The sequence below is a fragment of the Clavelina lepadiformis genome, chromosome 1 (genome assembly GCF_947623445.1).
Source record: "Clavelina lepadiformis chromosome 1, kaClaLepa1.1, whole genome shotgun sequence".
Lineage (NCBI taxonomy): Eukaryota > Metazoa > Chordata > Ascidiacea > Aplousobranchia > Clavelinidae > Clavelina > Clavelina lepadiformis.
The window spans coordinates 3,033,221-3,059,082 of NC_135240.1; the positions used below are offsets into that span (position 1 = coordinate 3,033,221).

General features: G+C 38.3%; 2 protein-coding genes and 2 pseudogenes across 6 annotated transcripts; all 4 read left to right on the forward strand.

Moving 5' to 3' along the window:
- The first annotated feature begins 44 nt into the window (after window positions 1-44).
- LOC143444262 (porphobilinogen deaminase pseudogene) lies at window positions 45-2,574 on the forward strand (annotated as a pseudogene).
- A 17-nt stretch (window positions 2,575-2,591) lies between these two features.
- LOC143444257 (uncharacterized) lies at window positions 2,592-9,619 on the forward strand. 4 transcript variants are annotated; one of them, XM_076943436.1, is made up of 20 exons: window positions 2,592-2,895; window positions 2,978-3,186; window positions 3,258-3,334; window positions 3,599-3,749; window positions 3,902-4,046; window positions 4,283-4,403; window positions 4,549-4,686; window positions 4,758-4,900; window positions 4,999-5,226; window positions 5,302-5,525; window positions 5,632-5,784; window positions 5,890-6,042; window positions 6,153-6,332; window positions 6,406-6,513; window positions 6,579-6,751; window positions 6,831-7,087; window positions 7,226-7,326; window positions 7,412-7,571; window positions 8,293-8,666; window positions 8,840-9,619. In XM_076943436.1, exons 4-19 carry the CDS (start codon window positions 3,622-3,624, stop codon window positions 8,578-8,580), a joined length of 2,700 nt encoding a protein of 899 aa, XP_076799551.1. In that variant the 5' UTR covers window positions 2,592-2,895; window positions 2,978-3,186; window positions 3,258-3,334; window positions 3,599-3,621; the 3' UTR covers window positions 8,581-8,666; window positions 8,840-9,619. The 4 variants fall into 4 exon arrangements, with proteins under 4 accessions (XP_076799551.1, XP_076799552.1, XP_076799549.1 ...); XM_076943437.1 differs by lacking the exons at window positions 2,978-3,186; window positions 3,258-3,334; XM_076943434.1 differs by having other exon boundaries at window positions 2,681-2,895; window positions 2,978-3,749.
- On the forward strand, window positions 2,624-3,608 carry LOC143463398 (E3 ubiquitin-protein ligase HECTD1-like). Its single transcript, XM_076961896.1, has 3 exons — window positions 2,624-2,895; window positions 2,978-3,157; window positions 3,599-3,608. The coding sequence occupies exons 1-3, from the start codon at window positions 2,624-2,626 to the stop codon at window positions 3,606-3,608; spliced, it is 462 nt and encodes a 153-aa protein (XP_076818011.1).
- A 15,428-nt stretch (window positions 9,620-25,047) lies between the features above and the next one.
- Window positions 25,048-25,801, forward strand: LOC143448508 (DNA-directed RNA polymerase II subunit RPB3-like; annotated as a pseudogene). Its single transcript, XR_013114462.1, has 3 exons — window positions 25,048-25,186; window positions 25,364-25,493; window positions 25,679-25,801. The product of XR_013114462.1 is annotated as a DNA-directed RNA polymerase II subunit RPB3-like (transcript).
- Window positions 25,802-25,862: the final 61 nt, after the last annotated feature.

Below are 25,862 nucleotides of genomic sequence, written 5' to 3' on the forward strand. Positions count from 1 at the left end.
ACGTGATTGCTACTCCTTCAAATAATGGTTTACTGACACTGGGGACTGGGGTGAATTGTAGCGGAGGATTGGCTGAGTAGGCTGTTAGGGGTTTTGCTTTACTGCTTTGTGAAAGAACTTATTTAGTTACGTTATAGCTGTATAGGCCTAGCTGCATTTAGAACAGATTTGCTACGTTTGACAGTGAAGTATGGCAGAATGTACTACTGTACGAGTTGGAACTAGAAAAAGTCAGCTGGCTATGATACAAACGACGTGGGTTGTCAATGAATTAAAAAAGCTCAATAAAAACCTCAATATTGAAGTTATCCAAATGAGCACAATCGGTGACCAGATTTTGAATAAATCCTTGTCCAAAACCGGGGAAAAGAGTTTATTTACAAAAGAATTGGAAGAAGCTCTGATAGCACACAAGGTAGACATGGTTGTCAATTCTCTTAAGGATATGCCCTCAACTCTTCCTCCGAATTTGACAATATCTGCAGTTTCCAAACGAGAAGATCCTCGGGATGCTGTCATTATGCATCCAAATAACAAAGGCAAAACACTGAGTGACCTAGAAGCTGGTAGTACAATTGGCACCAGTGCACTACGCAGAGTGGCACAACTCACAAAACTGTATCCTCATTTAAAGTTCCAAAGCATCCGTGGAAACTTGAATACTCGCTTGCACAAACTTGATGAAACTGGAATTTTTTCGGCTATAGTGTTAGCGGTTGCAGGTGTTAAGCGAATGGGTTGGGAAGATAGGATTTCTCAAATTTTTACACCCGAAGAGTGTTTGTATGCTGTAGGCCAAGGTGCCCTAGGCATCGAAACACGATTGGATGACATCTATAACATACAACTGGTGTCACAACTCCACCATCGTGACACAGTTATTATGACCGTGTGCGAAAGAGCATTTTTGAAGACTCTTGGTGGAGGATGCTCTGTTCCACAAGCTGTTCATTCTTGGATAAAGGACACTAACTTGTATCTTCGAGCAGGTGTATATAATTTAGATGGAACAAGATCTTTGGTTGACGAAATGCATGTCTCCCTAGAATTCGATGAAAAATACCAAGCAATGGTGCAAGATATTGACCCAGATAAATGCACTGAATTTTCTTGCATCACAACCACTCATAGGTTCATGAATCAGTTAATTCTGAAAGCAGCTGGACATCTTGGTCGGGATCTTGCTTTAGATTTGCTCAAGAGGGGAGCAAAAGACATATTGGATGAAGCGAGAAAACAAGATTTGGCAAGGCCAGATCAATCAATTTAAAATTGTGGTCAAGTTGAGTTGATTATTTTCATATTCACAGATAATGAGAACTGTATTCAAGAAGATGGTATCATATATATATCTAATTTACCGTAAAACCTCTATTTCACCGCCATGGCGCTCTATTTTTCAACTCTTGTTTAAAAGTGGCGTTCTATTAGAGGTTGGCGCTCTATTTTTCAACCCTTCTTTAAATACAATTAATACAATACCTGCTAATACAATTCCGCCGCTAAAAGTGGTGTTCTATTAGAGGTGGCGTTCAATTAGAGGGAGGCGCTCTATTTTTCAACCCTTCTTTAAAAGTGGCGTTCTATTAGAGGTGGCGTTCAAATAGAGGTGGCGCTCAAATAGAGGTTTTACGGTATATACGATTCTGTAAGTGTAGAGAATTGATTTTTAACGGAAATATGAAGTGCGTTTTTAATGTAAATCATCTGGTCATTTACTTACTTTTTACGTTTGCCTTTCTACAATGATGTGTGTGAAATATAATTCAATATATATACATAGTTGTTTAAGCAATCATAATGATTTATAGCTTTTTGTTCAGGTTTTTGCTGACCAGAGTAAATTTTCAGCATTTTGTTGACTAGATTATACCTCCTAGTAATTACTTTCTTCAGTCAATATGTTTACTTTCTACTACTGTATCAAATTTGCTGCTCAGTGATAATAATATTCATACATATATAACCTTGCTTTTTCAGATGATGAAAAACATTTCAACCTATAACTATAGATCTGAATAAGTCCACACTACTTTTAAGTTCTTTCAATCTTACACTAGTCAATCCAATAAGTTTCTTTGAAATCTTAAATAAAACTGTCTGTAAGGTACAAAAATCATATTTTGCATATCGAATTTGCACTGTAATAAGTAACAGCATTTCTCAGAATCAAATCACTATACATTAAAATGTTCATGAGTTTTTATGCATAGAATATTGCCTTCATATAGCTTCTAAAACCAAAAAGTAATATTTGTGTGCTGCATGGTTATCTAGTAGATGTCTGTTTTCATAGCCCAATTTTCATTAAAAAAATTGTATTCAAGTTATTGGATCAGTTTTGTATGTATTTGTTCAAACTAATAGCACTAAATGTTGACTGTGTGTGCATCTTAAGTCACTCGATCATTTTTAGACACGCAAGTTTACTATTACCATTGCGTTTCGCATTGCTATTCAGTGTCAATTGCCTTTTGTTATAGTTGATTTCAATAACTGATGGAAATAGCAATTTGTTAAGACTTAAATGATTAACAATTTAAGAAACGTATTGTTTTATTTTTTCTATCTAGATTATCAGCCATTGTCAAGATTTGTCAGCTGCATGTTAAATGTTTAAAACATGAGTCATCAATGGGAGAAGCGAAGTGATAAAAACGATGATAATGATGAGGAGGAGGAAGACATGGTTGATGTCATGATAAAAAAGGTTCTTAGCAAAGTTCTTAAAAAAGGTTCTTCCAGGTACAAAGTTCTTAGCAAACTGCAAGATTTGTGCGATGAAAAGGATAGAATAGAAGCGGACTATACTCTGACTTCAAACGAGAAGCTCGAAAAGATCAGCAAACTCACTTTGAACTACGACGACGTCAAATGCAGTGTCAGTGACCTTGGGTAAGCCCCAAAAACACTTGTATATTGACAGAGGTGTAGCTAATAGTATGATTTCGTAATGCTAAATTCATCATTATGACAGGTTAACCTTTCAATTCGCACCATCGTCTTCCATATACGGATATTCTAGTTACGCGCTTGTTGAAGACGGTGATGACGTAGATGTTACCATTGACAACGCCCGTCAATACATGGACTTGACATTAGACTTTTGCTTTCACTCCGGAATTCACAAACAGATGGAAGCGTTTAAAGCAGGGATGTCCAACCTGCGGCCCGCCTGAGATTTTTGTGCGTCCCGTTAGTCATTTTCACTCCAAAAGTATGTACTTTATGTACCCATTTTTCTTGAAATTTAATAGGTTCTGCGGCCCATTGAGTTATTTCAAGTGACAATGCGGCCCACTTTAATAAAAGGTTGGACATCCCTGGTTTAAAGGTATATATAAAAATTGGATGGAGAGTTATTACGCGTTTTTATTTAACCTTGTTTTTATAGTCCTTCCATTGTATTGCCATTTAAATCTAACCAAGAAGGTCTACTACGTTTCCATAACTTTTATGTGCAACCTATCACTTAACTAGACTCCGCTTAACTGACATCTGCATCTTTCTTCTAATTTACAAATCTCTTCGTAAACTTGCAATGAAAGTATTGCTCTGTATTGTTATTTAACTGATTTTTTTATCTGCTTCATAATAGAGGGATTTAGTCGCGTTTTTCCGATGAAGAACCTGCTTCCGTTTGATCTTCAAGAGTTGAAATCGGTGCTGTGCGGGGATCAACATCCAAGATGGACTCGCGATGACATATTTGCTTATACCGAGCCAAAGCTAGGATTCAGCAAAGACAGGTTCGCCGAGTCACTAGTCAATAATGGATTTGCAGCTTTACTGCTTGGCTAGAATCGAAAGTTAAATGCGTATCTTATTCATACTTAGGCTATCTTTTCTTATTCGTTATTATTTTATTGCTTATAAATTCGTGATTTGTTTCTGGTTTCAGTCCCGGTTTCTTGCGATTTGTCAACGTGCTTTGTCAATTGACCGGTGACGAAAGAAAATCTTTTCTGCAGTTCACCACCGGCTGCTCTTCTTTGCCACCTAGCGGTCTGGCAAATCTTACACCAAGGCTGACCGTGGTCAGAAAGGTATCTTATTAAGTTTTTGCGATTAGTTTTCCAATAATTTTTGCAATCAATGTAAATTTGTTTGGCAGAAAACAGAAATAATGTTGTTTTTATTTCTTGAATTTGTAAATAAGATTTTTACCAAGTTTTTAGCGTTGCTTTGACATTTCGCAGACTTGCGTTATTAACTTAAAATGATAAAAAAAACTAAGCAAATGTTTGAATCCTATTATATGACAAAACTCACATCTCTTCAGATGGGCTCCGGTGATGGAAGTTATCCATCCGTAATTACCTGCGTTCATTACCTAAAACTTCCTGATTACTCATCGGAAGAGATTCTCAAGGATCGCCGTCTTGCCGCAACTTCCAAAAAGGGTTTCCATCTGAATTAAGAGGATCTGTCCGATCTGTATACGTTGTTTTGCCTTCTCTGTATTATTTGTTTGTGATGTTAAAATCTCTACTGTGCATTTTCTAGCTAATTAGTAGTCGCAAATTTTGATGTCTGGATTTTTTGTAGCTTGGGTTATATTCTTGAAACTACACCCGAGTTGGACGCTTTGTTTACCACACCGTACGCAAATTCTCTACACTGCCGATATTGCTATGATTACACTTCTGTTAGACTTGAAACCTGGTTCTGTTGTTTGTGAATCGGGTTAGGTTCTCTCTTTTTTTCGAGCCAACTTGCAAACTATCTGCGATGTGTTCCAATCTCTGAATTTTCAGGTACTGGTAGTGGTTCATTGTCCCACGCAATTCTCCGCACAGTGGCGCCAATGGGTCACCTTCATACCGTGGAATTCAACGAGGGAAGATGCAATAAAGCAAAGGCTGAGTTTGGAGAGCACTGTCTTTTCCAGTACGTGACGGTAAGCTAAGGTCTTAATACCACATTTTGTTGATAGTCTACTGCTGTTTAACTATTTTTGTTAGACTGATTTAAATAAACACTCCGTGCTTTTTTCAGGTTTATCATCGGGATGTTATAAATGAAGGATTTCCGGTTGAAAATGCAGCAGACGCTGTTTTCTTGGATATTCCGAGACCAGGTGAAGCTGTTAAAGTTGCTGCAAAAGCCATAAATTATGGTTGTTATGTTCCAGCCCCCCATTTCGTTAAATTCGTCGACGGTGGCATGTCTTTGAACAAAGTTTATTCGTTTTTTACCGAGATCTCCGTCGAGGATAAATCAGAGGTACGTTAAATTACTTCATATAATCGGCAGTAATTTAAAATTGGCGGGAAATTTAAATTAATGTTTCCCCTACAGCAAGTTTACACGCGCATCGGTCAAGTTTGCAAGAACGACGGTGGATGGCGCAATTTGAGGAATCAGTTCTCGTCATTCCTAAAAGCGAGACTGAACTGCTCGTTGCCAGGACAACCGCCGTTCTACTTCAACGAGCTTAGTGACGTCACTGAGCTGGTGACGTTGGACAAGTGGTACAAGGTCGGCAAGACAAAGATGGTTTTCGCTCTCATGAGCACGCCCAGGTGGGTTGTTGTTGGGCTGGATATTCACAAACCTCGACCTAGTATGAAGGCACCCAGCAGCATAACCCAAGCTTAACCAAATCACATTGAATTCTCCTCCTCACAGCAACAGCATCCCTGCATCGGCCATTTGCGCATTCTCTCTGCCGGACATTGAAGCTTCCATGAACGGCGCATTTTATGAGAAATTCACCGATGCAAAGACTAGTTCACAATACTGGGCTCAGCAGGACCACTCCCCCAATCCTCACGTGGCCAGGTAAATCATACTTTATGACGTATCATTACGTCTTTTTTGACGTAATACTTGATCATCGTGCTATGCACAAGGGTTAGTAATTATGACGTATTTTTTCATTCCCAGCTGTGCTAGCGATCCAAGCAAATTATCTGTCCACAGTCTCAACTTCATGCGCATGCATCCCATAATGTACCAGAGCGTCAACGCGTGGGATCTCCATGGAAACGTGACGCAACCACACAACGCGATTCCTCTTTATGCGCGGACAAACTCCGGGTAAGTGACGATAATATACGAACAATAGCGCCACCAACTGGTCCCGTAGACTCGTAGAGCTTCTGTTCATTTGAGGATTCTTCGGAGTTGAAAGAATTTCAAATTTCCAGAGACTTCCTGACCGCGTTTGTGGTGGACACGACAGCAGGCACCACTCCCATCTACACCGTCTTCATCGCGGGCACTGACGATGGACGAATTCTGAAGGTTCTCCTCGGAGCGGGGACGAAGTCGGTCCTGATCGAGGAGAGGTCGGTCTACAGCGAGGACAGATGCGGACCTGGGAACAAGTGCGTCAACATTGTTTCTATGTCAATCGATTGAAGTAGAGGTTTGTGATGTCACAATTGTTGTTTGTTACAGGAGGGCCCTTTCGATAAATCTCGACAAACCAACCGGGTCCATGTTGGTCGCATTCGAGAATTGCGTCATTCGCGCCCCGCTCTGTGCCCTCAACACCTCATGTGGCAGGTGAGCAAGGAAATAGCTCGCGCGTAGACCGCGGCAGATTGTAACCCGGTCGATTGTTGTTCCAGGAGTTGCATCAAATCCCGGGACCCTTACTGTGGGTGGGACGGGAAGAATTGCGTGGTTGTTGACAGCCAGTATCACGTCAACAGTACGAGTGGCGCGCAACCACGCCAGGACGTGTTGGAAGGGAATGTAGCCGGGATGGAGCAGTGCGACGTCCACGCCACAGACCTGGGAGGTTTGTTACGTCAATTATAATTTAACCAATCATCGCACGGCTGAAATTAAAAAGTGAAAATTGTCTTTTTGTCGTGCAGCGCCCTCTATTGGTGCCACACTCCCTTCCTTTGAAAATGAGGAAGTGGAACCAGCCGTAAATGATACGTCATACAATATCACTGTCGCTCCGGTTATGTTGCATGACGTGTCTGGGGCGACTACGTCAGAGTTCACGATTGGGATCGTTTTTCTATTGGTCGCTTTTGTTGTCGGTGCTGTCTTCTGTGTGTGCTTGTGCACCCTCCACAGGGTATATTCCGGCGGAAATTTGTCCAAGAAGGATGACTTCATCCTGGTGAGCATTTGCGTCATCAACTCAACGTAGTGTTGGGTCTCATCGTTATAAGCTCATGTGATCATGGCCACCTACTCGTGATCTCTCATTTCATATATCATAACGTGATCGTGATGTGATTGTTATCTCTTCTTTCAGACGACCTTGCCCAACGGAAATGACGTCAGGACATCTTCGAACCAATCTAACAGCAGAAACGCATCAAAGTCGCGGCAATCAAGCACGAGCAGCCATGCAAGGTAGCTTTATTACGTCATAATATTTGCTTTGCTTGATTGCGCGTCTTTGCACTCCATGTGACATCATAATGTGCTCTGGTGATAGGAATCGAACTTCAACCCACAAAGAATCGCGTAGAACGCGACGAATCAAGGAAACGAGCGCGCTGAGTGGTGCAGAAATGGGAACATTCCACTCAAATGATCTGGTCCTCTCCTCCAAACATCCCTTATATTATGACGTCACAGACCGAAGAAGCAAGCAGGTAGGTGACATATTTTGAAACATAATATTTTGTCGATTTCAGACCCAAACGTAATATTTTGTCGAAAAGTCAGGTGTTTTTTGGATTATAAAAAGTGCGTCGTGTTTTTTGGCGATAGATTTAGGTAGCTTGTGTTATTTTGTCCTTGTGAAAAGGGCACTTTGCCTCGATTTTCTCCGCATGGTAAATTCTAATAAACAGCAAATTAAACAGGAAAGAAGTAATGTAACCCCCTTCACGCGGCTTTAAAGAAATCACTACAGAAAAGTGTTTCAACTTATTTATTGTAATACAGCATCATGTAATTTTTAACATTTTCAGGCTTGAAATTTCTGTCTTTTCTCAATAGCTTTTTGAAATAAAAGTTACTGCTGATCCAAGTGGGCATTGTGACTTATTTCCTGCTTTTATGGGTTAATATGGTTTAATTGTGTTGCAGTTCCTGATTTACAATGCTTCCACGAGGATTTTTACAAAAATTACTCTCAAGAAACACAAAAACTTTGTCAAAAGCCATAATTTGACAAATTTTGACTTTATTGAAAATTTTGACTTTATTATAAATTTTGACTTTATTTTGACCTAAAAACTTCTTAGAAACAATCCCCTAGGTGCTGAAAACAACTTTATTCTTTGATTCGTGGTCAGACGAGGTCTTTAAAAAATTTTGATTTTATTGACTTTTGCGGGCCCTACTGATGACCTTCAACATTTTCCTCAGGTTGACTATTATGTAGTCATCGACAACCAAAGGGCCAAAACAGTGGGTCATTTTCTTCTGGGGGCTCAGTGGCTGTTGCAGCAACACTCCCTCCAAGTTGCCGACACCATGCCAGGGCGGTACGATCAGCAGCAGTACCCCATCTACGTTGCAAAGCCCTCACCGGTGCAAAACCCACCAACCCCCATACCAGCAGGTTGGCCAAACCCCCCACAACCCAACCCAACACCCAGAAAAGCGTTCGACGGTCAGCGCTTACCCATGGACATTGGACGACCACAGTCTTGACAGAAGGAAGATGATCAATTGGCAGCCCCAGTACCAGGTCCCACAGAACGAGGTTTTCGAGGAATCAGCCCAACAGCAAATGATGGGTGAGTTACACTATGAGATGAAACTAAATCTTAACTTTAGCTAAATTTTTTATTGGAGATTGTTCACAAACAACTAAGCTGAAATGTTTTTACTTGCGACTATCCCGCTTACCGCTCGATTTACCTTTATGACGCAACAAAAAAACTGAATTTAAAATTTCCACTCATAACAGGACTACCCAACGGCCACGCGGGCCGCAAGTGGTGGATGAGCGAATCGGAGAAGAATAGTCTTCCTGTGATGTCACGCCCCACCCGTTACCACCCCTTTCTACATGCAATTCACGCAGAACAAGAACCTGCGTCACACGGGACCTATGAGGGATCCAAAGATGATTCGAAACAAACTCTAACTTAAACCCCCCAGGAGGAGGAACCGAGGAACGGGTTCAATACCCACAGTGCCCCCGTGCAAATACCGCCCCGTGGCGATCTCAACACGCCTAGCTACTACAGGGGTCAATATCCCCTACACGTAATATCTACTCTAATCCGGGGACCCCTATGAGGGGAAAATGCCACCTGCGTTTGACCCTATGATGATACCCAATAAAGGTCACACGACGTTACCTAGCAAGCCCAAGCAAATCTATATGCCCCACCATCACAGTGTGCCGGAGGATGCCATTACTAGACTACGCCCAGAAAGTGGGGGCAGCCCGACTAAATCAAACCCCAGCACCCCTACGGCCACCGCCGCTCTGAATCGACCTCACTTCATGACAAGACAATCACTGATTTCAGAAAGAATATCTTCCATATTGATGAGTTGGCTGCTCTGCCAAATATTCTACCAACTTCTTTGTGTCAGAAAAATATAAGAGTTTTTGTCATTGTGACGTAATTTACACGTCATCAAATCGTTTTACAGTGAATGACATTGCTTTGCGTTCGTGCTTTATTGCCATCAAAATGTACACAGCTTCTAAATATAAGGCCAGAAACTCACACAATCCTAGATTGTGATAACTCAATCATATCGTAACAAATGTAAATAACTTTTGTCGCAATTCATTCCAAATTAGTTTGTGTCAAATTTACAACACAAGGTGGCGCTTTAATTGTATATTTGTACAATCCATCGACATCACATAATTGACGGGCTGCGCTTTATTGCCAAACTTCAATGTACAGGTAACTCTTGAAATAAAACAACACTGCCAGATAACGAAAATGTTGTAAGTTTTAATCATCCAAGTAGTAACCTCCAAATTAACATTGTTGTTTATTCAAATTATATGATTTAAGACTTAAGTGATAATGAATTATATGATTTGTGTCTCCTAAAACTCCAAATAGCTTTGTTATTGCGTGTCCTGACCATAGATATCCTATAAAAACACTAGATCGCTCAACTCGCCTCTGGAATTGAAACTTTGCGAATCCGCCATTAAGGCCAGGGCTGCCACTCGTAGGGATTTTACCCTACCGTAGGCGCCGAAGTTTACAAAATGTAGGGTGGAAAAGATAATGGGTTTGGGAATTCCCCGTGTCAAGGATTGTTGTAAAAACTCAAAACAACATAAAATATACTTTTAATCAACGTTATTTGCGACAACAGCCATGCTACAAGTTTTAGCTTTTTATAAAAATTCTAGACTTGTTGGTAATCTCTTTAATTTGGTAGTTATTGTAAAACCCCAAACCCAGTAACCGTCAGCTACAACTGGAGTGACTCGAAGGAGTTGGCGCATAAGTTGGGTTGTGCTCAGTTATGTTGCGATGTCTTGAAATTTTCTATCAACTGTTGCTCGATGAATCTTCCTCGAGTGGGAGCCGAGTTATCCTTTTGTGCAGTTTCCAATTGTTGCAGGTTTTGTTGTTTTGTTTTTTGTGTATATTCAAAATATTGCCCGGATTTAAAACTGACCACTAGATCAACAGCGGTTGTAGACTGTGAATTCGTGTACATGATTTCGTGCCAGTGGGGCAAAAACTAGTGTGGCACAAATGTGCCTGGAGCCTGCTTCACAGGCGCCACGTATTTGTCTCGGATTTGTCACAAGAGCTGTTTGTTGCAAAAAATGAGCCAAACACGTGACTCAAATCCGTTGCAGTTATGGCTAAATATATACTAGGCTTATATATCAAATACACGTATTATGGCTAGAAAAAATATCTATCGTATCATGCTTGAGCACACTCTAACAAGAATAGGACCTTATTTTTCGATTACTACAGTCAATGGAAAAAAATTAACGATACGGATACAAAGCGCCTTTGCTTAGAAACAGCGTACAATACCTCAAAGAATAAAGGTTAAGTTTTCTATTCGAAACATATATAACTTATTATGCGTTTATTTTCGAAAAATCTCTTTTTTTATGGCAAAAGTTCGACAGGGCTTAAAGCTTAAATGTTAATTTGATGTCTATGTAATTAAAATTAATCAATCAGAAAACAGTAAAACTAGCTCGAACAAGGCTGCCACTCGTAGGGATTTTACCCTACGGTAGGGTTTTTTGGCCCCTTGTAGGGTGTAGGGTGACCCTACGGGTTTTTCACCTTTATTCATAGATTTCCTTTTGTTTAAAGTAAAATAAAAATAAATTCAAATAATAAATTTACTGAATAATGACAAAAACACAGTCTAAACCAGGAGTGGCCAAACTGCCGCTCTTTAATGAATTAGCATTGTTGAATTAGACATGCATTTTCCCGGTCAAGACGAGTTGTTTGATCAGATTATGAAACAATGCGTTCTATCTCATGTAGTAACGATGGACTCATTGTAGTAACAATCGACTCGTTGTAGTAACAATCGACACTTTAGTTAAGTAAATTGTCAGATTGAAGCTGTACGTCAGGGCTGACCTAGTTTTAAGTCTTGGTTATGGTTATACAGTACTAATACTGTAATTGTAAATTGCAAACAGAGTTGGAGAAGCCCAGCAGGTGGAGACTGGAGAGTGAGACAGCAGATGAGCAGAATCAGCAGATTGAACAGACAGGAATCAAGTGATCTTGTTTTGTAGATTTACGACTTTGTGTTGCGCGCGCATTGCGATGTATAGGATATCCAATTATATCCATGCATCTTTGCAACAAGAATGTTGCAGTGGGCTTATGAAGTTGTCTAATTTTTCATGGACTGTGGAAAGGAGTAGGCGGTGTGTACTATGTTAGTTTGCTTATGCCTCAAGGCATGTAGTGTCGGTGCAGAGTAGACCATTTTTAAGAAAAAAAGCCTAAGTGTCGGGTACCGTAGCCTAGTCAAGTACTGGTATGAGCTAGAAATAGAACCTTTTAAAAACAAACAAACAAAATGCACTGATTATAATAGGCTAATAAGTAATGGTTAAATAGTAGACTGCTAATTGTAATAATACCAGCTGCTGCCTACTAAAACTTAAAATTAATCTGCTGTTGAAATGACCAATGTTTTTCAATCTAATTTCACATATTTTTATAGTAATACCAGTTTGGTCTACACTATTGAATACGATACCTTTATCATTAAATTACAATAATTCTGGTAGATAAGATAACCCTGGTGGTTTATATTCTGACTTAGTTGTTGAGTACAAGCACCAAAGAATGTTATCTGCTATTGCTCTTGTTATAAATTCAACATTACTGATATATTCAATTAGTGGAAACACAAATGTCAGTAAATGTTGAACTACTTTAGTTCTGGTGCTTTTGAACTGAAACTAAAGTAGTTATAAAGTGCCATAAAACTGCCAAAATTTCTTTTTTTTTGTTCAAACTGCGTAGGGAGATGTAGGGTTTTTTTAGGTGTGCTGGTAGGGTTAATTTCTTTTTTTGAGTGGCAACACTGCCAGGGACCCAGTCCCAACAGTGGTCCTGAATTGTGACGGAGACACGGAGTTGTATCGACAATTGTCTTGTCTCCAGTACGGTATATTTGTAAAAATAGCCTAGTTCTAACGTTATACAGAACTTACACGGGCTAGGACTCTTTATACATCGTAGGATACGCCGATGCCGTATGTAGCCTGGACTAGCCTACCGTATATTTTGAAAATTCATAGCTTTAGCACAGGGGCGGGCAACTTCTTCGGTCGGCGGGCCTGTTATGAGAAAATAAAGTACTTGGCGGGCCGGATTCCTGAATAGATTGAAACGCAGCTTTGTCTTATTAATGTTCATGGTCGAAAATGTTTGCTCATAAATGTATGCAGTCCCGAACAGAACAAGTAGATTTATGGCCATCTTTCTCAGGTTGGCAAACTTGGACTTATTCAGTGACGCAATACAGGGATTGCAGCATTTGCAGCATTTCACCTTTCTTGTCATGCTTTTCATTGCTATTTTGTACAAGTGGAAAGTTTTCTTTTTTTTTCAAATGAAATTGTAAATTTATTTTCAGATTTTGCCACGCGTAAGAGCGGTGCCGCCAGCTTCCCTGTTCATTAGAATTTCGTCGCGTTTTATTCCTGGGCTTTGGCTACTCAGCGCTGAACCAAAAATGCACTGTTGGTTGACGTTGTAATTCGAGCTCTTGTGCAAAACTTTGTTTTACGATTTTGTATTGAAAGATGATTGTAACGTTGCAAAAATTTTGTTTTCCTAAGGCAAAAAGACCACCCTGTGCGGTATACCGTATATGTAGGTTTTGTTTACGTTCTACGTATAAACTAATTTCTCTACAGAAATTTAAGCTGTCAATACAACGGCTTAGTTCATTAATGAATTCTAAGTATAATATTCTTACTTCTTTTTCTCGTCACTATCATAAGTATATTGGTCGACGACATAGTTCAACGCCTTTCAATTCACGTACAAATAGGTGTAATTTGTTTGATGCAAGATATCCTGAAAGTAGTAATAATATCTCTAGCAATTCTAATGTAAATGTTGATGATACAACGGCAAAATGATGTTTTCAGATGCATTTTCTGCAGTACCCTGTGTGTTCAAGAGATAGTTGTATATGACATTACTAGGTTGTTGCTTGCAACAAAAACAACAAAATAGCGAAAACGTATCGTATATAAAACGTATCCATCCAACGCTACTTTAACCATCATTTTTTGTTTTGTTTTAGCTAGCAACCTCATAGTTTAGTATGGAGTGTCATTCAAGTGGTAAGAATGTCAAGATTATTTTGAAAAGAATCAGTGATGTGATTTTAAAGGAATTAAAATCTGTGCAACAAGATGGTAAGAAGTTGGAATTTGCCAAAATGCAAGAAAACATGGAAGACAAGTATTTAAAGTTTCTTGCAGAAACAAAAAGAACTAAAACCATAAACAATGCAATGCAATTTGAAGAAACAATGCAACCATCAGCTACACCGTCTGAATCTGATACTAGCATTTCTATTCAGGAAGTTCATTCAGAGAAGGCATCAGTTGTAGCTCATCTTGAAGCTATTGAAGAGAAATCTTTTTTGTTGCAGGATATTGAGATTTCCCCGACTGAGACAGATGCCACATTTACTCTCATGTCAAACAATGTTTTCCGTCAGTCAGAGACAGAAGGGAATTCAATATCCGATTTTGAGGTTGTTCATTCTGAAAACTTAAATAAAAGAAACTCACATGAGAAATACAACAAATTGGCTTCGAAATTTCCTGATAAAAACTTAGCAAATCATGAGAGCAATAGTATAGAAGATAAATGTTCAGGAATTGTTGGAAATAACAAAATAAAACATTTCTGTTGCACTGTTTATGATAAATCTTTTACACAAAAAGCAAACATGAAAGTTCATTTAAAGACTCACTCAAGTATACTGTTGTATCAATGTCGAGTTTGTTACAAATCATTTTCACGAAACAGCAATTTGAAGCAACATATGAAAGCCCACACTGGAGAGCGCCCTTATCAATGCGATGTTTGTTGCAAATCATTTTCACAAAACAGCACTTTGAAGCAACATATGAAAGTCCACACTGGAGAGCGCCCTTATCAATGCAGTGTTTGCTGTAAAGCATTTTTGCAAAACATCACTTTGCAAACTCATATGAAAGCCCACACTGGAGAGCGCCCTTATCAATGCAGTGTTTGCTGTAAAGCATTTTTGCAAAACATCACTTTGCAAACTCATATGAAAGTCCACACTGGAGAGCGCGCTTATCAATGCGATGTTTGTTGCAAATCATTTTCACGAAACAACCATTTGCAACGTCATATGAAAGTCCACACTGGAGAGCGCCCTTATCAATGCGATGTTTGTTGCAAATCATTTTCACAAAACAGCAATTTACAAACTCATATGAAAGCCCACACTGGAGAGCGCCCTTATCAATGCGATGTTTGTTGCAAATCATTTTCACGAAACAACCATTTGCAACGTCATATGAAAGTCCATACTGGAAAGCGCCTTTAATGATAGTTTTGGTTTAGGTGTTGATCAGATCTAATTATAAAATATTGATGTGACAATGTTTTGGTATTTGTTTGCTTTCAGAGTTACAATAATGTTAGCATTAATATTTCTTCCACATAAAACTAGTTTAGTGATTTGTTATTTATGCCAATGATTGTTTTGTTTTGTACTATAAAAATCTTGTTGCATTTTTAAACATTTGCAAAAGTTACATTATGAAATATGAACCATTTAAGGATGTTTTTCTTATTTTGTTTTGAATTTTGTCGTTTGCAATGTTTTTGAATTGATGTAATAATTTTTCCAGTTTCTTTATATTTCTGTATTCACATAACATCCAGTTTCCTGCTATTCTCATTCTTTTTCTTAGAAAATAAGTCGTAGTCTAAACCGCACCATGTATTAGCTATGGAGTGTCAATCAGGTTGTTGACTGGTTGACGCTGTATTAAAAGCAATCAGTGATCTGATTTCACAAGAATTAAAGTATGCTTGATAAGTTATGAAGTTTGAATAAGGAAACAGAGAAAACTGAAATCATAAATAATTCAACACCAATTGAAGTAACATTGACATCAGATGCAGAATTTAACATTGACACTTGTATTCAAGAAGTTCATTTGAAGAAAATATTACTTTTTCTTCGGCTTGAAGCTACTGATGAAGGAATATCATCATTTCAGGATTGGAAGGCTTCGTATTTTCAGGATCCAGATGTATCACAGTCTAAGAACAACGACACAACTACTACCATGTTAGAGAATATTGTCCCTCGGTCAGAGAATGAAGCAAGTTCTACATTCAAAGACACAGTGTTTGTTTCTGACAACTTGATGGTAAAGATGTGATGTCATGTGAGGAATATAACTTATTGTCTAATGAATTTCCTGAAAAATACATAGTAAATGTGATTTAAGCAATATTACCAAAAAGGCTGAGCATTCTTCGACCATTGTTGGCTTGTGACTGTTTGCGACAATCACTCTTTGTGATATATCGTTTACACAATAATCAAACTCATTTAAACACTGGCACGGACATGCGGCCGTATCAATCACGGGTTTGTTTCAAAACATTTTTACAAAGCTGTTACTTGCTGCATCATAAGAATCCACACTAGATAAAACTACGCAAATTGTTCTCGTTGTAAAAAGACAGAAGTTAAAATCACATTTGTGGGGGGTTTATGGAAATCGTAGCATTGCAAGACCGTGCATGTGTAAACTCTGTGATCAAATATTAAAGTGAATTTGTTTAATTGAAAATTTTTCTGGTGTCATTCATCCTGATAAAATATTTTTGTGAATCCTTTTTAGCTTTTTCATTTCTTTAATCTGTTGCCAAATTTTTATATTATTTGATTCATTACAGTGTAAAGTATGAAGTGTCATCCAGGTGGTATGGAAATGTTTTACTAGCTTTTATGTTTAAAACAATTTTAATTGTATGTTTCTAGGTGATAACTGTGAGTAAAATAAATTCGGTTGTGTATATGTGGCCACATCAATGTGGAGTTTGTTGCTAATCGTTTTTACGTAACAGTGTTTTAAAGCAACTTATGACTGTTCACAGTTGCACTGCATGAATTAACTTTAGGAATTTGTTTTTCTCATTTTATTTTGATTATTGTCGATTGCAATATCTGTCAAAACGTTTTTTGTATTTCTACATTTTTAAGCTTTAACATTTATCTTCCTTTACTTAGTGTATAGGTCATAAGTATAAACAGCATCATATGCAACCACAGAATGTCAACCAGGTCGTATACAACTTGAGGTTGTTTTAAAAACATTGAATTATCTTATTTTGCAAGAATTAAAATCAATGCGACAAGATATCGTAAGAAAATGGAATTTGCAAAGGTGCAAGAAAACATGGAAAACATGGATTTAAAGCTTCTTGAAGAAACGAAGAGAACTGAACCCATAAACAATACGAAGCCATTTGAAGAAACATTGCAACCATCATCTAAACAGTGTGAGTCTGACACTAGCATTAGTATTCAGGAAGTTCATTCCGAGAAGGCATCAGTTGAAGCTCATCTTGAAGCTATTGAAGAAAAATCTTTTTTGTTTCAGGATATTGAGATTTTCCGGAATGAGACAGATGCCACATTTATTCTCATGTCAAATAATGTTTTCCCTCAGCCAGAGAATGAAGGAAATACAACATCCGATGATGAAGTTGTTGATTCTGAAAGCTTGAAGGAAAGAAACTCACATGAGTAATACAACCAATTGGCTACAAAATTTTCTGATAAAAACATAATGAATCGTGAGAGCAATAGTGGAGAAGTTAAATGTTCAGGAATTGTTGGAAATGACAAAATGAAGCAATTCTCTTGCACTGTTTGTGATAAATCTTTCACACAAAAAGCAAACATGAAAATTCATTTAAAGACTTACATGAGTATAGAGTTATACCAATGTCAAGTTTGTTGCAAATCATTTTAACAAAACAGCAATTTGCGAACGCATATGAAAGTCCACACTGGAGAGTGCCCTTATCAATGCAATGTTTGCTGTAAATTATTTTCACAAAACAGCAATTTACACACTCATATGAAAGTCCATACTGGAGAGCGTCCATATCAATGCGATGTTTATTTCAAAATATTTTCACAAAACAGCCATTTGCAACGTCATATAAAAGTCCACACTGGAGAGCCCCTTGTTTAGGTGTTAATCTGATCTATTATAAAATATTGATGTGACAATGTTTTGGTATTTGTTTGCTTTCAGAGTAATAGTAATGTTAGTATTAATTTTTCTTCCACATAAAACTAGTTTGGTGATTTGTTATTTATGCCAATGATTGTTATGTTTTGCCCTATTGTGAAACATTTGCGAAAGTCAGATTACATAATACAGTATGAACCATTTGAGGATGTTTGTCTTGTTTTGAATTGATGTAATAATTTTTCAAGTTTCTTTATATTTCTGTATTCACATCACATTCAGTTTCCTGCTATTCTCATTCTTTTTCTCAGAAAAGCATTTATAGTCTCAACTACATCCCATCCCTAGTAGAAGGGATTCAGAATTCAAGTCTTTAAGAGTAACTCGAATCGGGTTTAAGGAAGTCAAGTCAATACAATTTCGCCATTTTTGTAATTTCCGTGAAAGAGACTCTGGTCAAGACTCTTTTAAAACCGGATCCGAGTAGAGTTACACACAGGACTCTATAGATGCCAACAAAAACTACTGTATATAAGTTATAGAAATTACTGGTTACCTTCTTTGTTGGTTGCTGAGCTTCGGCTCAGTCCGTCTAAGACCTCTTGTTTAAGAGCTTTTGACTTCAGGGAAAGTTACTTAAGTTTTAACTCCTATAAAACCAAAAAATAAATTTAAAACTTTTAAAAATCATGCAACATTCAAGTCATAATTCACATTTTAAAGCCATGTCACGAATTGGACATCTGGATAGAGGCAAAGCCCGATAGAAAACATGACCATCCGCGCAATGCAAACAGTCCAGTAACAGTGACAATTTCTATTTGAGTTAGAAATCTTTCCCGAGGTCCTTGTTTGTCGCCGATTGGTGTCGATATGAAATTAAAATCATATAATTAACTAGTTTACTGAAACGTCGAAACAAACCTTCGACACATTTTTTTAGGATTTCTGAAATTTAGTCTACGAAATATCGAGTGTGGTAATTTCACCGTGCGTAGGTTGCTATGCTGAAAGCAGGTTAATAGCTTCAAACGTTCGATTTTTGTCAATGAAATAACGGCGGCCAACCAAATTATCTGGTTATTTATCTTCGTTCAAACTTACACCATCGAACGACTTGGTCCTGCCACGTCGATATGTGAACGAAATATTCTCCGATATCTGGCCTCTACGTCTACAAACAATAGAATGCCTCACGTTAATTGATGGATGAGACGATTGTTAATTTGTAAAACTCGGCCGCAGTGAGATTGCAACATAAGTACTATCAATTATCATGCATCTAAACATTATTTATTAAAATTTTCAATTTACTTGGACAAAAAGATTCATGGTTTGAAGCCTAATTACTGATTTAAAAAAAATTTGACTCCGTTCTGCGCCGAATAAAACCTTTTTAAAAATGATTTTAATGAAAACTTGAAATACTGTATTTCTTACAAAGCATCCGGTAGAGGCGCTCTTTGTACTGCCTGTGCTTGAGGGTACTATGACACTTTGACACTATGACATAAACTGTCGTTCGATTAAGTGTCGCGTCACGGTGCTTGAGCAGGGCGGGCAACTGCGGCTAAACACCTGAAAATTGAAAGGTTAAAGAACAAACATTTTAAATAAAGGACGCATTGTTGCGTCATGAAGCCACAACAATAATGATTGGATGTTTCATTAACGTAACTGCCATCATACGAGCAGTGCTACTCTGGACGAACATATCTTTGTCGCTTTGGTTGTCTGAAAAAAAAACGTACAAAATGCATCTGCTTTGTAGGTTGTTTGGTAAATAAAAGCTCTTAGCAACTACTGACGAATAAATTGTGTTTTCAGGGAATTAAAACTTACGTGTGAGCGGGAGATTTTCGCCTCTTGCGTGGTCGTAACTTACGTTGACTGGGACTCCCAATCACATTGCTCCTGGCCGCACTCGGAGGCAGCAAATTGGGTTGCGAGGAACCTGACTCCATAGGGACTGCGGCTATAATAATATTCCAGCGTGTTTAACGACTGAGTATGAAACGGGACAATAAACAGGCTTAAGTGGTTAGTACCGGCAGACGGTTGAGGGGCTTGCGGTTGAGACCGGAAAGCAGGGTTGGGTACGGGGGCCTCATCGGAAGGGGAGGGGGCAGGCAACCCAGACCGAGACGATGGTACCGATGTTAATGGTTGTTGCGACGGTGGGGTATCGCGGTTAGTCTCCTGTTCATTTGAAATGTAAGACATAAATTGCCCTGATTTTTAACTGCTTATTTTTGCCCGGAACATAGGTATAATAAGAATGTCAACTTACTGTTAAGCTGCTATACATTTACATCGCTATTTGTAGTTAGCTAACCTTCAGTTACGTCATAACAGACTAGAACCGAACCATAGCAGTTTCATAGGTCTTGTTCAGGCAGACCTCCTTTCCCAACGACCCCTTATCTGCACGATCATCTTGTTCCTAGCTGAAAGGGAAATTTTCAGGTCGGGAGATGTGGCATTAGAACCAGCAGATTGAGACATGATTAAGATTGAAAGATTGATATGGATAAAAACCTGTGAAAAAAAAGAGATGGGTGAAATAAAACAGAAATAGCGTATAGTTCAAAGAACAAAGAAATATTTCCCACTCCTATTGTTTGCACTTCTGGACGCAAAGTAAACGCTATTCTTTGCTTTCATTTGAAAAACTTTTCTTTTGTTACCCATCACTGCGTCTCACTTGCTAATTTCCGCATGCCCATTAAATCGGTTGACAAATTATGCATTTAGCTTTGTTTAATAATAAAAGTTGTATTACGGTTTGTAGGAATTATAAAGGGTTACTTGGGTTTTAGTCCAGTCAATCCGGCTCAAAATAGGGCTTGACCCACCACTAATTGCAAATGTTTCGACCCATACATTTTCTGAAAGCTTACATCATACAGAATAACATACTAAAAATCTGCTGCGAAAAATTTAGTGGAACCCCCTTTTTGGGGGTAAAAACAAAATGGCCGCCATGTGTCCCAAAAATCTTCATTTTAACGTATCTTTTCACCTAATTCATGTAATTTAGTTCTGTAAAAGAGCTCATTCTATATTTCTGGTACAAGGAATTTATAAACAGACACTGGAAAGTTGAAAAATGAGATAAAAATTTGTCTTAATAAAATTTTATAACATAATTTAAAAATAAAATGGCCGCCATGAGTCTCAAAAATCTTCGTTTTTCCTTATCGTTTAACCTAATTCGCACAATTTAGTTCTGTAAAAGACCTAATTTTATCAAACAATTAATAGTTCAAACCAAGGCATCATCATCAGAGTCAATGTCTTCCATTAGGCCTAATGACAAATTTGAACATAACACATGACATTCACCACATGCAACTGTACATTCTAAACCAGATTTCCGGCATGTGCATCGAAGTGTAGAACAGCCGGTCTTGCAGTTGCAGACAATCATTTCCAGGAACTGAGATGGAGCTGGAGGTTTGTCTGTCATCACAGGCACCAGACTGCCTTCACTAAAACGCCAACCCCACTGTTCCGGTGGCACATCTGTCTCATGACCCAGCCACACCTGCACTTGATGATATACCCTGAGACTGTGAAACCTCGCTGCTTATGACGTGGGAGGAAGAGAACATGGGTCTACTGCAGTCGTACTTCTTGCTGTCTTTCCACAGAAAATTTGATATCTTAGATCGTCAAGATTGTCATCTTGCCTTCCATTGTACATGGCAATTAGAGCCAACTTCCCTGCTTTTACAACATCATTTGCATTTGCAGAGAATGACAGGAAAGTTGCTGCAGCTGTTCTGAAGTTTTCATCAGTTCTTAGTTTTGTAACAGCTTTCTGTTTGCCTATTCCAAATACCCTTGAAGTGGTATCACATCCCAACAGTGCATGGGCGGGAAACCAAAGTCTTTGGGTTCCGGGGGAAGTATGGTTGCAAAGCTGAAACTTAAAGGAATTGACGGAAGGGCACCACCAGGAGTGGAGCCTGCGGCTTAATTTGACTCAACACGGGAAATCTCACCCGGCCCGGACACAGTGAGGATTGACAGATTGAGAGCTCTTTCTTGATTCTGTGGGTGGTGGTGCATGGCCGTTCTTAGTTGGTGGAGCGATTTGTCTGGTTAATTCCGATAACGAACGAGACTCTGGCTTGCTAAATAGTTACGCGACCTTCCCGGTCGGCGTCTAACTTCTTAGAGGGACTAGTGGCGTTCAGCCACACTAGATTGAGCAATAACAGGTCTGTGATGACCTTAGATGTTCGGGGCCGCACGCGCGCTATACTGACCGGATCAGCGTGTGCTCACCTTGGCCGAAAGGTCTGGGTAACCCGTTTAACCCCGGTCGTGCTAGGGATAAGGAATTGCAATTATTTCCCTTGAACGAGGAATTCCCAGTAAGCGCGAGTCATTAGCTCGCGTTGATTACGTCCCTGCCCTTTGTACACACCGCCCGTCGCTACTACCGATTGAATGGTTTAGTGAGGTCCTCTGATTGGACCCGGAGCGGCTGGCAACGGCCGAACCGGTGTCCGAAAAGACGATCTAACTTGATCATTTAGACTTTAGAGGAAGTAAAAGTCGTAACAAGGTTTCCGTAGGTGAACCTGCGGAAGGATCATTATCGAAACGAACGGAGGCTCCCGCTCGAGCTGCGGCAAATCGTGTACATAGACGACTCTCCCCTTGACAGCATCAGCCCATGTACCAGGAAAAGCAACACATGCTTGAAGTAGCTTATCACGGAAGTTCAAAGCTCTAATCGGAATAAGCTTATGGTCATTTTTTTGCCATCATACATATCAGGACAACCACATAATATACAATTGTCTCTGTAAGAGAAAGTGCATTCTGAACGAAGTGAGTGTTGACCATGATCTTCATCTTGATCTTCCTGACGCTTTTTCATTTGTACCAAGAGCGCTTTTGGATTGGTGTAACGTTTTCTGCACTCCACGTGTACAGACTGACCAACAACAATGTTCAGATTTTCTCCTCTCTGTGCACTTGCTTTTACAATTCCGTCAACACCTTTCGCTGTCAAAGTCACAGCTGCATCACATTCCAGTATAGAATTCGAGCAAAAAACACATTCATTCATAATGTAGAGATATCAATAAAATTCAACACACTTACAAGAAGGATATACAGTCTTTCCCAGATCATCAGATATAGAGAATGAGGTCTGTTGCAGAACTAAATTTTTCAGGCAAAGCAGCGCAATTATCACGATAGTTACGTCATAATACAAACGGTAATGTTTGTGAAATATTGATCTGCAAGTTGAAGAAACATGAATATGATCAAACTAGCAAACTTTTTAAGGGTTTATGTTCGATTTACAGTGAATTATTAACATAGGTCTTTTGCAGAACTAAATTAGATGAAAAGATATGAAAAAATTAAAGATTTTTGGGACTTGTGGAGGCCATTTTATTTTTAAATTGTTATAAATTTTAAAAAGACACGTTTTTGTCTCATATTGCAACTTTTCAATGTCTGTTTTTGGATTCCTGTACCAGAAATATAGAATGAGCTCTTTTACAGACCTAAATTATATGAATTAGGTGAAAAAATATGGAAAAATGAAGATTTTTAGGACACATGGCGGCCATTTTGTTTTTACCCCTAAAAAGGGGGTTCCACTAAATTTTTCGCAGCAGATTTTTAGTATATTATTCTGTATGATGTAAGCTTTCAGAAAATGTATGGGTCGAAACATTTGCAATTAGTGGTGGGTCAAACCCTATTTTGACTGGACTATTATTCCTTTCCCGAAGACCTCATCAACTACGCCTACCATACAGTAAGCACACATTGTGAAATGTTGCGATCGAATTCTAAAATATTGTGCGGCGAATTTATATTTGTTGCGGTAGTGGAAGTTTCACAGCGAAATATATTTCGACTTCGCAAAATATTTCGAAGTCGCAATATTTTTTCAACGCACAAAATAATTTGAAAGCACAAAATAATTTTAGAGGGAGACAAAATATATATTGTGAATTTCTAAAATATTTTGCTGAGAAAAATATATATTTTGTGGTGATCATAAATATTTTGCGCTAACGTGAAATATTTTTGTGGCGATCATAAATATTTTGTGGAACCCAAATTATAATTGTTGTGGCCTTTACAGGCTACCGTATAATATAGCCTAGCCTAGAAAATAAAATTACGCTTCTACTGATATAAAAATCAAGGTTGTGTGAACATTAAAATTTGTTTTATTTAAGTGTTATTTTGAAGTTGTTCGCAAATTGGCCAGCCCACCCTAACTTATGTATGCGCACGGATAATGTTTATCCTTGGATTGAGGATAGTCTTTGCACAACTTAAACCCTGCGTTATTAATCTATATAGCCCATGCAGATTGGGAAAGTTTGGCATTAGCACATTAGCCTAAATTGAGATGTTAGCTGAGCTAGCCTAGGATGTTCAGACATTAGCCTAAAATCCTATAGGCTAGTTAAGTTTAAATTATCATCGAATAGATTTAACCTTTTTATAATTTGTGTCAGAAATTACAGTAAATATTACACTAAAACACATGTCGTTGCAATTTTTTTGCATTTTTTAGACTCACGATTTTTTTGTCGAAATTTTGCGCTTTCCGGTCTGGTCTTGCAATTTTGGCCTTTTTCAACTAGATCTTAGATGTGCAAATGATCTAAGTGTATTTCAAATGCACACTTATAAGCTGCTATTTTTGATGTTTTACCAAGCCTCTGTCTGCTAAAACACTTTAAATCTTGTAAAAATGCATAAAAACTGTGTCCATGTCCGATTAATGCATACAAAATTGGGTGCGTCCAAAACTTTTCGCTTGGACCATTTGGTTTTTTCACTTGTGAATGATTTGAAACTGCAACATTGTGAACAGAATTCGAATCACCATCATTAAACACATGATTTCAACACTTTCACAAGCGGTAAAAGTTTCTGATATTGCTATATTATCACAGCGACACCTTAGGCTTCAACTAAATGTTACAGTTTCAACCCATCCACCAGCAATCGAAGCTATAAAAGAGACCCAAACTATCAAAGCGAATCTGTATACTTTGAAGGTGCATATAATCAACTTAGTGCATATAATTGGGTTCATTACCACACCTGAAATGGACTGATGAATATAATTATGATGCCACTAGACCGTGCTCTTGCCTAATTTTGCAGACTTGAGCCATAAGACCGGAATATATGATTTGATAAAAATTTCTATCTTTTGAAATATTTGATTGTAAGGGACACCAAGTTAAAGGGTTTGATTAGGTTGCATCAAAAAGTTTTCTTTGGCTAGGAGAGAATTTTTATCAAACTTGTATCAATTGTACCTTGTGCTAAGCTGGTAATCTTGAAATAAAATGCAGCGTATTCTCATTTCTATAATGGTTGTTTCTTTTTTGCTAAAGCTTGAATAGAAGTGCCTTAAAAATGCCATATGCAAATCAGCCTACTGTAACTCTCACAGAGTTAACAGAAGATAATGTCAAGTTCATAGTAGAGGACACCAACCTGAGTACTGCCAAATCTCTACGCAGAGTTTTTATTGCCGAGGTGCAGTGTCGATAAGTCTTCATCTCAATTCATCTTTTATTCTCTGTCAACACCAGGCTGCTTAATCTGTTGTACACCAAGCACACAGAATAAAATTTGTGCTTTCCTCATAACATTAGATTGGTGGCTTCGTATACTTTTCTCCTGACTAGTGAAGCGTGTCTTTTATCTTACCAGGTCCCGACGCTGGCCATTGATTGGATACAGATCGAGGAAAATTCCTCAGTTTTAAATGATGAGTTTCTTTCTCATCGAATTGGATTAATTCCTCTTACGTTCTTACGATGACATTGTTGACAAAATCCAGGTAATTAACCGTGATTATTGGCAACATCCTTTCCTGAATAGCTTGCTTGAGCTGCATCGATAACATTATTAATTAATAAATGACTATTTGTAATACACTTGTATATTCTGCCATAGTGTAGGATAAATAATATTATTGTTAAATTACATTCCACCATATTTTATTTCCTAAATAATAATTCTTAGTGTTCTCGAGATTGTATGTGCGATGAGTTCTGCCAGGATTGTTCTGTCGAGTTTTATCTCGATGTCAAGTGCACCAGCGAAGGTACGAGGCAGGTTACTACGAGGGATTTGATTTCTATGTAAGTGGTGCAAAAGTAAGTGCAAAATTTCATATTTACATAAACCATGCACAAAAGCATTATTT